The 12,654-nt window shown below is 39.0% G+C and overlaps 1 protein-coding gene across 3 annotated transcripts in view; it reads left to right on the top strand.

The window, feature by feature from the left end:
- Positions 1-12,654, top strand: part of slc39a14 (solute carrier family 39 member 14) — a 38,222-nt gene that overhangs the window by 14,137 nt on the left and 11,431 nt on the right. For 2 of the 3 annotated variants that reach the window (XM_026931415.3, XM_034299197.2), the window contains exons 3-5: positions 212-383; positions 4,907-5,076; positions 11,729-11,851. In XM_026931415.3, coding sequence (XP_026787216.1) covers positions 212-383; positions 4,907-5,076; positions 11,729-11,851 — 465 coding nt within the window. Of the gene's footprint in view, positions 1-211; positions 384-2,964; positions 3,135-4,906; positions 5,077-11,728; positions 11,852-12,654 lie in introns of all 3 variants that reach the window. The other variant, XM_026931414.3, reaches the window with a different exon arrangement.

Here is a 12,654-nt window from a genome sequence, read left to right on the forward strand (position 1 = left end):
GCTATACTAACTTAGTAAAAGTAACTGTGTATCATCACACCACCCTGTTGTTGATTTCTTTTGCTGTAAAACGCAGTGTTGTGGTGTTGTGGTGTTGTAGATACCTCCAGTGGGACGAACTGAATAAGAGTGCAGTGAGAAGTTTTTTTCATTAGTAATGTGTGTTTGTGTGTGTGTGTGTGTGTGTGTTCGTGTGTTCGTGTGTTCTCAGTGTTTAGCCACAGGCACTCTGGCGGCTCATGGTCTGAGTGAGAAGTCCCGTTTGGACGGGCTGGGCCTGCAGGAGTTCTGTCCCACCATGCTGCAGCAGCTGGACTCTCGAGTGTGTCGAGATGGACAGAACCAGGAACCAGAACCGAGCGCCAAACCTTCCAACGCTGAAGGTAAGACAACAAGAGAACGCACCTCTTAGAAATTATTAACGATAGTACATCATGCCTAGAGATTTTTAATAATAATACAGCAATATCATTTCATTGTTCTGTCGCTGTGGTAATGTTTCCTCAGCAGGACTTTATAGTACCATTTCACTGACATGTTGCTGTGGTAACATTTCATTGTCCTGTCTCTACTGTAATATTTCATTGTTCTGTCTCTATAGTAACATTTTAATTGTGGTTTTGCCAGGGTAATGCTTATTTGTCCTGTTTCCATCATAACGTTTTATTGTACTGTCTCTATCTTAACATTTCATTATCCTGTCACTATGGTAACATTTCATTATCCTGTCACTATGGTAACATTTCGTTGTTGCATTGCTATGGTAATGTTTCATTGTCCTGTCTCCTGTCTCTTTGGTAACATTTCATTATCCTGTGACTATGGTGACATTTCATTGTCCTGTTTCTATGGTAACGCTTCATTGTTGTGTTGCTATGGAAATATTTTTATTGTCAGGTCTCTGTGGTAACATTTCGTTGTTGTGTCTCTGGTAAAGTTTCACGTAGCAGTTTCTTTTGCTACCAAGAAATGACTTGTACAAATTTACAGTGATAAATGAAGTATATAGACATACAAAAGTATAAAATTGTATTATTTGCTTGTAATAATGTTTTATTACAGTAAACTCCAGACTGTAGAATATTTTCTGTACTCATTAATAAATTTCTAGGAAAGTTCCAGAAAAAAAATCACTGGACATTAGAAAAGGCCAAGAAGCTCCTACACCTTTAACCAAAACAAATTCAGATTTTCAGGATATGCAAATTGCAGACCCCCCATCCCACATGCCCCTCCCCCATCCCACATGCCCCTCCCCCTTCTTCTGGTTAACCGTTGATGCATATCCTGAATTTGGATACAGGAACCTGCAGAGATCATGCAGTAACCCTCACCTCTTACAGGTCCCATACTTTCTCATGATTTCCTTTTTCCTAAAAGAATGTGGAATAATAAATGCAGTAACAATTTTTACGTCTGTATGAATTCTTCTGAAATGTGTACTAGTAGTAATAATAATAATAATAATAATAATAATAATAAGATAATAAGTATTCTTTGTTAAGTATTCTGGTTAAATCTCCTACATTCTCCATGTCGCGTCTCTGCTCTTTGGGCTCGGTTTAGACAGGAGAAATGTTTAGGAAGTTTGTCCAGAAGCCAAGCTTTAGGCCAAAGATATAAAAAGGCAGGATTAGAACGAGACCAGACTAGTGTGTATGTTTTGCGGTGGCCGCTGGCTAGACGGAGGGAAAGTAATAATTACGCGGGCAGTGTATGCGCTGAGATTTTAAGCCAAGTGTTTCTCTTTTTTTCTGGATTTTTACCCAATTTTACCCAAACAGTCCACTTCCCTGCTGTGAGGTGGTTCCTTACTGTCGCAGGACGTCTACTGATCCGAGACGAGGCTCTCGCATAAAGCCAGCACTTTTCCTGTTCTGTATACATGAGCTCATGTAGGCTCGTGATTGGCCAGAGTCACACTGATTGATGGAGAAGAGATCCGAGGCAGGTTTGAGCTCTAAATCTCCCACCGATGTGGCAAATCCTTGGACAGCTACACCAAAACACCAAAACAGTTCAGAATTAAAGGGAAACTCTGCCCAAAAGCATAGCGTTTTTACATCATCACATTTCCACGCTTTCAATCAGTGTCATAATGATTAGATTTTACACCTTACAGAGCAGAGCAGCCTATAAACTCCAACTTATTTTCAGTGCAGAGCTCCTGCCTCGCCCCGAGGCAGCGTCTCCATCCTCCCTGCCTACCAGGGGAACAGTTTGGGGTGGGTGGGAGTACAGCAGGACAGAGAAAAGGACAAAGAGAAGGACGGAGAGGACTAAGGGAGGAAGAGAGATGTGTGAAGAGGCATCAGGATGTAGGGCAATGTGCAGTGTGTAATGTGACGTAAGAACAAACAGAGGGAATAGAGAAGGTAGTGGGGAGATGATGAGGCACGATGAAGCAATACGATGCAAAGAAAAGCCCATCTGAGGGCTTTTTCCTAATCTGAATACTCCAGTCTGGGGCTCGTGCCAGTCTGAGGGCCCCAGTCCATCTAGGGCTTTCTGCCCATCTGGGGGCTTCAGCCAGTCTTGGGGTTCTGCCCATCTTTGGGCTTTTTCCACACCAGGGGCTTCTGTCTATCTGGGGACTCCTGCCTCTCTGGAGGTGTCTGCCTGTCTGGGGCTTCTGCCCATTTGGGGGCTTCTGCCCATCTTTGGGCTTTTTCCCAATTGGAGGCTCCTGCCCCTCTCTGAGTGTTCTGCCTTTTTCCATGGGACTCTGGTCATTCATGGGCTTATTCTAAACAGGGATCTGCCTAAGCGGGAGCTTCTTTCCCTGGTGCTTCTGCCCAGCTACGGTCTTCTGCCCATTCTGGGGCTTCTTCCCAGATTTTGCCCAGCTTTATTTCTGCTGACTCCTATATTTACTGAAGCTAAGTGTCACACAGATAGTAAAACCAGACGCTGTGTGTGTTTGTGTTGCTGATGTCTAAAGTGTGTGTGTGTATGTGTGCGCAGTGTGGGGTTTCGCTGTTCTCAGTGTGACTGTAGTGAGTGTGTTCGCTCTGACCGGTGCGTTTGTGGTGCCACTGATGAGGACACGCTTCATGCGCAGAGTCCTCGTCTTTTTCATCGCTCTGTCCATCGGGACGCTCTTCTCCACTGCCATCTTCCAGCTGCTGCCGGAGGTCCAGTATACGCTCTCTCTCGCTCTCTGCCTCTCTCTGTCTGTCTCTCTCTCACTCACACACACACACACACACACACACACACACAGACACAGACACACGCTAACAGTGTGTTTAAAGGTAATACTTGGCTCCACCCCTCGCCAGTGTTGTATCACACGGGAAAACTACTAGACCTCTGTGTTCCTTTCTTTTTTTATTTCCTCTTATCACTGAAACTGGAAATCTGTTTATCACACAGATCAGATATGACCGGAATTTGAAATGTCCAGAATCAGAAATCACTGGAATCTGAAATAACCGGAATTTGAAATGACTGGAATCAGATGATGTCACTGATTTTCTATGTTTAGTCCTTATTTACTAAAGGGAGCATTATTTAGCAGCAGGTTTAGTCCTTATTTATTAAAGGGAGCATTATTTAGCAGCAGGTTTAGTCCTTATTTATTAAAGGGAGCATTATTTAGCAGCAGGTTTAGTCCTTATTTATTAAAGGGAGCATTATTTAGCAGCAGGTTTAGTCCTTATTTATTAAAGGGAGCATTATTTAGCAGCAGTTTTAGTCCTTATTTATTAAATGGAGCATTACTTAGCGTCATGTTTACTCCACATTTTTTAAATAGAGCATTATTTAGCAGCAATTTTAGTCCTTATTTGTTAAATGGAGCATTATTTGGCGATGATATAAAAATTGGCACATGGCTTAGGCTTGAAGTTGTATTCTGAGCTTAAATGGCTCAGAGATAATTAAGGCATAATTACTGATTGTTTGGTGGCGTGAACCTGAAAAAGGCCAGTAATAATATAAAGAGTTCACATTAATGAAAACAGACTTCATTCATTCAGGGCTGAGTAGGTTCCAATCCTCTCATTAACAGAGTTAATGAAGCTGTGTGTTCCTGTGAGACCGATGGAGGAAGTGTAGCCTAAAGAGGGTGTGTGTGTGTGTGTGTGTGTGTGTGTGTGTGTGTGTGTGTGTGTGTGTGTTTAAGTTAAAATGAGGGTTCGGTATAGCCTGAGGTGTTTTCACATGCACTCATAGGGATGAGCATGTGTGTTTAGAGGAGGAGAGGTTATTTGTGTGTGTGATCATGCATTTGGAGTGTGTGTGTGTGAATGTGTGTGTGTAGCCCAAGGAAAGGTACACTGAGGGGCTGAGTGTAGCCTGAGGGAAGAGGGAAGGAGTGAAGAGGAAACAAGAGAAAGAAGGTTTTATGTGTTTACTGGGGCATAAAAACTAAGTTCCTTTTGTTGTTGTTGTTGTTTTTAACATTACAATAAACCAATTCTCTCTTCAAGGTTTTTAATCACAGCATGACGTTTCTAATGACTGCCGGTGAAATCGAGCACAGTACCGTATTTTCCAGATCAGACTACCATAGAACACCTGCAAAAAAATATTTTTACAAATGATCATACTACAGTTAGCCTTATGGGGGAAAATATTTTGCAAAAAACTGCATCTCTGTCTGGAAAATACGGCTGAATTTCTTTGAATGACAGATGTCACTTTGTGCGATAAATGTGCGATCTGATCATGCGAGATCTGATGTGCACTGGTCACACACCCTGCACTCTGGTGTACGGGATTTTTAATTTTAATCTAACAAAAAATTTTCTCCTCTCCCTCAAGGTATCCGAAATGCACTAAAATCTGTAACCACACTAATGAATCCTGATCTTTTTTTATCTTCTCTCTCTCTCTCTCTCTCTCTCTCTCTCTCTCTCTCCCCCCCTCTGGTTTTGTGCCCCTCCGGCCTGCATGGGTTCAGTGTGGGGTTACGGGTTCGTGTGTGTAACGGTGATCTCGCTGTGTTCGCTGCTCGGCGCCAGCGTGGTGCCCTTCATGAGGAAAACCTTTTACAAACGGCTGCTGCTCTACTTCATAGCTCTGGCCATCGGCACACTTTATTCCAACGCGCTCTTTCAGCTCATCCCCGAGGTAGAGTTCACTTCCACCGTTTTATTAAAGGAATACTCCACTGTCTTTCAACCTCCATCTCTCTCCACTGCAAGTAAAGTGTGTGTGTGTAATTACCATGGACAGGAAATGCATCACGTTTTCTTGTACTTAGAAAAAGAACAGAAAATGACTTAGGCAAGATTTCTATAATTCTAACGTATGTCGTTTCACCCATTTATTTTTATTTATTTATTTATTTTTGTGCAGCAAAAAAAAACCTCTCACAACTCAGAACCCTGACCAGTGATCCCGCCTCTGAATCTGGGATCTCGCAAATTTTTATACGAACAAGTGGGACTTTAGATCCAAACAAACACAGCTGACGACAGTTCCTCTTGCCTTTTCTGTGTTTATACCACAGCGCTCATGAATTCTGGATTCTGATTGGTCAGAAGGTGTTGATTAGTTTTCTATAACAGCAGCTCGGCCAATAGTGCAGCTGCAAATCATAGACTTATATTAATGCTCCTGTCTTAGTACGTTATCGTTTCTGTTCATGAGTAACTGCTATTCGCTGGAACGTGTATGGCGTATGCACCACATAACCTGATATGTTATTAAAGCGTGTAATCGTTGATATACAAGAAGATGTTTCTTTAACATTTATGGAAGGAGTCTCCAGCGTTAGTGTTTTGTAACAGTCAGTAAATTTCCGCCTCAGGAGAGTCTTCAGGGCAGATTGCGTTTACGCTTTCCGGTTTCTCGGTAACACAACAAGCTGCGGTTTTTTTTTTTTGTTGTTGTTTTTTGTTTTTTTTTTTTTTACTTTAAGTGAGTGAAAAAAGAGAGGCTGGTGAGGGAACGACTGTTTATAGCAGCTATAATGTGGAACTAACTTCTTTCTCAGAAGTTCCACAACATTAAATATATAAAAAGTATATGTTGTTCTTCAGTAAATAAAAAATTGGAATCATTGGTGAATTGCTGTGGTGTAAGAGGAATAAAACACTTCCAAGGTGTGCTGTTATAAGAAACTAATCAACTTTAGGTTGGTAACACTAACTCTGCTTCACGTCGTTGATTATTTTCCTATAACTGCATGACCCCAAGTGTTATATTCCTCACATATTTTAAAGGGTTATGAACTGAATTCAGCAGCTGCCCTTAGACTTCTGTTATAACTGAGTTTGGAGTAAACAGGATTTCTGTTCTTTTCCCAGTGCAGGAAAACGTGTCTGTTCTCGTCCATCGTAACTAAACGTACGCTACAGATGCATTCGATGGAGATCAGGTTGAAAAATGATGTCGTTTTCCTTTAATCTGTGTTTGTGCTGCCATGATAACCAGAGAGAGCACCACTCAGGAAAACTCATACGGCGTAAAGAAGTTGGAGTGCACGAACAAGAACTTTTATTTTCATTAGTTAGCAAACACTTGATGAACACTACATTTCACTTGGATTATACTCGTTATTCAAGTTTACAGTATATAAGTATACAGTTTTCCCCCCAATTGTTGTGATGCTTAACATTTGTGCAGTTTTATAAAAAAAAAAAAAAAAAAAAAAGGCTTGGAAGAAATTCTCTAAAGCAAAGATGCCTTCAAAATAGAATTAAATGAAACATTTATATACAGATAAAGCTGACTGTAAACTACATAAAGCAGTAAACTTTAGTCAGTGTTTAGTGTAAACACTATTTGTCTTTAAAAGTGCATTGATTCTTTTAATATTTAACGTATTAACAGTCCACGTATTTGTGAACTGATCATTACAAATGACCAAAAAAGCATATTTTTCCTGGCAGTATGTTTACTTTGAAACTCATGTTCTCTTATAGTGAATCACCACAGGGGTTAAATACTTTTGCAAGCAGCAATTTTGACACGCTTTTTGAAAATTCGGCATAAGAGAACATGAGTTTTTAATGAAATTATTGACAGGAAAAATATCTACTTATTATTTATATTTCTGAAAAATCTGATCAGTTCCGGGGGGTTGAATACTTTTGCAAGTAACTGTTTGTATAGTGCCTTTCATACATTTACATTTAGCTCAAAGTGCTTTACAGTGTGAAGTAAAACACTAAATGAATGGTCATGAGAAAGAAAGAATTAAATTTGAACAAATCCTAAAATAGGCAGATGTATTTCTGAGCTCAGGTTAGTCTAGGTGGGGTTCCTTCGGGTTCTCCGGTTTCCTCCGAACCTCCCGAAACATGCTGGTAGGTGGATTGGCTACTCCAATTTGTGTATGTTGTGTATGTTGGCATGTGATGGACTGGCATGTATCCAGGGTGTGTTTCCTGGATAGATTCTGTGTCCACCACAACCCTGGCTAGGATAAAGCGCTTACTGAAAGTGATATTGAACAAATAATAGTAGGGTCTGAAAGAAGAAAAAAATCCCAAAATAATATACAACAATATATTTAATCATGGCCGTATGCGTAATAATGTATAAGCCCCTGTGGTGTTCAGCCAGTAAGAATACACTGTATGGAGAAATAAAACATGACACAAAGTATATATTTTCCCTAGCTGCTGGTAAAAGCAGGTCTTGTTAGTGCACTCAAACAGACTGCAGTAAGCGAGCGATATCTCGGTTTATCATAGCAGGATAAACATTTTACAGATACTGAGCTAAATATAATGTAGTGTAGATTTTCTTGTATTTTTAGCCAGTGCTGCTGTGGACTCCAGGATTTTCCCACCCAGCTCTCTCCAGAGCCAAAGAATAAAACATAAATAGGAGAACGGAGATGTTTTTAAACTGCGCCTTATGATGAGTGCAAAAAAAAAATCTCTTTAATTTAAATTGTTTGTCATATTGATTTCTGGATGCGTCTGATTTTAAATCAAAGATCTTGAATCAAAGTTTCACAAATCAAAATTGTATAAAAAATTCAACAATTCTCGATTTTCAGAGGATATACTCTATATATCTGCATGTCGTAATCAACCTGCATTTAATTGGAAATGCTGATTTGGATCTTCAGATGGAGTGGGGAAAGCCTGGGGCGGATAGGAGCTGTTTAATCCCAAATCAGCCCTCATCCCTTCCCTAGGAATCTTGGAAATCTGGAAAAAAAAAACCCTTGAAATCTTTAAAGCTCACAGATAAGCCAAGATTCGAAGGGAACGAGATGGAAGGTGATTGGGATCTCTGACTTTATGTTATTTAAAAGTGATTAACAAAAATGATAATGCAGCTAACAGTGACTTAATGTGAATGGAATCATGCTAACTGGTAGCTACCAGCTTCCATTCACTGTTAGCTGCTTTAGCATGTTTGGTCGAGCCATTTCTTTAACATCCCTGGTTTGGTGTGTTTAATATAGCTAACATACCATATTTTCTGGGTTATAATTTATTAATTAATTCCAAATTCTAGCCCTAAGTACATTTTTAAATTTTTTTTCAAGTCATTATAGTATTTTTATTTGTATGATAGCTGTAGCATAAGACTAATGGAGTGTTTAATTTCTACTGCTACAAAGTGCTAATTTCTGCCATAAAAAATGTTTTATATCAACATTAACGAAATACAATGCAGGCAGATGCAGAAATGATAGCAAACACATTGTTTTGCTATAATCTGCTTTTGTCTTATTGTCCAGAAAATATAGTGTGTGTATATATATATATATATATATATATATATATATATATATATATATATATATATATATATATATATATATATCTGTATAAACTAATATAATACACTCTAATATACTGTAATTGTATATAATAAAGTATGCCGTCATATATTACTGTAGACTTTCATTGAGCTATAGATCTATACATTACAGGAAAAAAAAAAAAGTAAAACATTTAAAATTGCTAAATGTACACAACCTTCATTTAATTAGAGATGCTGATTTGGATCTTCAGATGGAGTAGTCACTCATTCAAGACATCTAAAATTTGCACTGGAGCTACGAGACTAATGTAGCTAACAAGTAATGGAAGCTTATAGCTACCAGTTTAGCATCGTGCCAGCTGCGTGTCTCACTCATCACACACTTGCTTTAAGACATTATTTCATACTAGCAGAAGTCGTCAAATCAGACGGAAAGTCTGCTGATTCAGTGACAAACTATATACAGTGGAAGAAGCTGTAACACATTCCTGAGGGAATTCTGGCCAATCCTGCAAACGCTTGAAGGAATTCTAGCCTATCTATACACTCCTGAAGGAATTCTGACCAACCCTAGCCCTAACCATGAAGGAATTCTGTCCAATCCTGAATGCTTCTGAGGGAATTCTGACCAATCCTGCATGTTCCTGAAGGAATTCTGTCCAATCCTGCACGTTTCTAAAGGAGTTCTGGCCAATCCTGCACGCCCCTGAAGGAATTCTGTCCAATCCTGCACATTTCTGAGGGAATTCTGTCCAATCCTGCATGCTCCTGAAGAAGTTCTGATTAATCCTAGCCCTAACCATGAAGGAATTCTGGCCAATCCTGAATGCTCCTGAAGGAATTACAATCCGGCACACTCCTGAGGGAATTCTGTCCAATCCTGTAAGCTCCTGCAGTTATTATTACTTGCACATGTCCAGTAATTTAACCCCTTAGTAATTTAGTAATTGAAACCACTTTGACTGTGACCAGGATAAAGGAGTTACTGAAGATGAATGAATGAAAGCTGTAAATGAGTCATGCAACACCAAGTGAGCAACAAGTAAGCAACGCTCTCAAGTTAATGAATGTAGCCTTTTTTATCCCACAGGCTTCATATTTGAGCACCTGCTTGTGCATGTGCGAGAGTAAAAACCACCTGCTTTCAGCCACGTGAGGGTAAAAACCACCTGCTCCCACCTGTGAGAGATTAAAAACCACCTGCTTTCAGCCACTTGAGAGTAAAAACCACCTGCTTTCAGCCATGTGAGGGTAAAAACCACCCGCTCCCACCCGTGCGAGAGTAAAAACCACCTGCTTTCAGCCACTTGAGAGTAAAAACCACCCGCTCCCACCTGCATGAGAATAAAAATCATCTGTTTCCACCTGCATGGAGTAAAAACCACCCGCTCCCACCTGCATGAGAGTAAAAACTGCCCACTCCAGCAGCTTTTTTGTTGGGTGTCACAGGATCCCAGTCCAGTTGCACACTTCTACACTGAACAACTCCACCAAGCTGACTGAGGAAAGTGCGTGATTATTTAGACAGGTAGTTTGCAACAGCGCAGTGCTGAACTGGTAGCTATATACTTCTCTTTCCTGTTAGCTACATTAGCCAAACTCGTCTTGGCTGATGTATTATATTTCGGATGGAGCAGAAAATTGGGGCAGAATTTTTTTTTCTGTTTAGCGTATCAGACTCCAGTCCTGTGTCTCACTGTGTACTTCATGAGTAAATTGTTCACACAGAGAAACTCTAAAGTAGCGTACACTTTTAGACCAAAAGGGTTCCTTAAGTGTTCTTTAACTAAAGGTGGCTAGCTTTCTAATGGGGTCTACCTGAAACCTTTTCTGAAAGGGAAATCCTCAGATCTAGAGGTTTGCGTAGAACTTTAAAGGTTCCCTTCTACAGGAATAAACCACAAACCCCCTTTATGGTTCTAGATTTATACTTTTCCTAAGAGTGAAGTGCTAACACACAGGTGATGTGCTAGAACCACTTACAAATGCAGTGAGGAACCTAGAACGCTTTTTGATATCGGTGGTTGCATCCTGTTCTATATAAACAGGATATAAGATAAGAGAAAAGGTTCCTCTAGGGTTCTTTGGATAGTTAATGATCCCAACTTTCTTAAATGGTTCTACCTGGAACCTTGGAATCCTCAGATCTACAGGGTTTGCATAGAACTTTAAAGGTTCCCCTCTAGAAGAACAAACCAAAAAAAAAAAAAAACACTTTTAGATTGAGAGTTATAGTTTTCTTAAGAGTGAAGTACAAACACCCAGAAGATGTGCTAGAACCACTTAGAAATGAAGTGAACGTTCTTAAAAGAGGGATCTTCAGTGGTTTTGGATAGCTTTCTTAAAAGGTTCCACTTTTAGAACCACTTTCTGAAAGAGAAATCCTCAAATCTAGGGGTTTTCCTAGACCCTTTAAAGGTTCCCCTAAAGGAACAAACCCAAAAACTCTTTAAAAGCACTAGGTTTATACTTTTCCTAAGAGTGAAGGATTAATATCCAGATGATTTTCTAGACCACTAATGAATAAAGGGTTCTTTAAGATTGTTCTGTCGTAAATGATTCTACTTGTTTCCCTTTCAGAAACGGTTCCCCCTTAGATCCAGGGTTCTTCCTAGAACCTTTAAAGCTTCCCTCCGAGGACCAAACTGAAAATGCAAACTGGTGCTAGTGGAAACATTTTCATTTCTAAAAAGGGCGGAGCTCAGCGGCTAGTTTGAAATTTTTATTAAAGTTAATGCACCGTGTTAAAGCGAAAACGCAGCTGTGATGTGAACACAAATTGAGGGCAAAAGATTTTGTGGAGACTGTTCTGCACGATAATTTGTCATTTCCGTCTGAAATGTTTGTGTTTGATTCTAGACGTAATTACTAACCTACAAACAGCCAGGAGCTACATATAAGTGCATAGTGTATATTATAATCACATAGCATGCGATTTGAGACACAGCCCTGGAGTCTGACATGCCTGTGCTAGAATAGCTAGAAAATGTAGCTAATAAATGTTGTGCGTGTTTGGTTTTTCAGAAGTAAACTGACTCTTTCTGTGCAGGCATTCGGTTTCGACCCCATGGAGGCGTACTACGTGTCCAAATCCGCCGTCGTCTTTGGAGGTTTCTATCTGTTCTTCTTTACGGAAAAAGTCCTCAAGATGATCCTCAAACCGAAACACAGGGTGAGCGTGAAACAGCAGAAGTGTTATTTTTGTGTTTTACGAAAACACATTTACATTTATTTATTTGTCAGTGAGGAGTCTTGTAATGTGTTAGTAATGGAATTTGATCTCAAAGCCTTTAGTCATTCTCACAAAGTGTTGAACTTTCCCCAAATTAAATAGTTTTGATGTCTTTTTAAATAAATAAAATAAATTTAAAAAATTTACTTAAGACAATCAGTGCAGTATGATTTGTAGCCAAACTACAACCAAAAGGGGAAAAAACAAGAGTAAACTTTAGGCAAGTTTATTATTATTATTATTATTATTATTATTATTATTATTATTATTATTAACAATAATAATAATAATTTAGTAAATACCATAATTATATGCTTAGAAACTGTAAGGTAGTAATAGTAGTAATAGTATTTGGGTGTGCGTATGTATTTTTTTATATAATATGAAAATTAGATAGATTTTGTATTCTTGTAAAATATTAAAATATTATTTTATAAGTATTGTACAAGTACAAAAGATTACATTTTATTTATATTTTAATGTATTTTTATGTATATATTTTTTTATGTAAAGTGGCTATATGTTATTATTATTATTATTATTATTATTATTATTATTATTATTATTATAACTGATTATTTATTATTTTGCAAAGCCCCTTCGAATTTTCTGGCACACCACTTCAGCTGTTTTACAGGGGTGGGTGTGTTAACCACAGTACCGGGTGCGTGTCAGACAGCGATGCACGGCTCTCTCAGCTGTGTAACCTGTTTAACAGGAGAGTGTAGAACAAATAAAAGTGA

Source organism: Pangasianodon hypophthalmus, chromosome 24 (assembly GCF_027358585.1).
Source record: "Pangasianodon hypophthalmus isolate fPanHyp1 chromosome 24, fPanHyp1.pri, whole genome shotgun sequence".
NCBI classification, from domain to species: Eukaryota; Metazoa; Chordata; class Actinopteri; order Siluriformes; family Pangasiidae; genus Pangasianodon; species Pangasianodon hypophthalmus.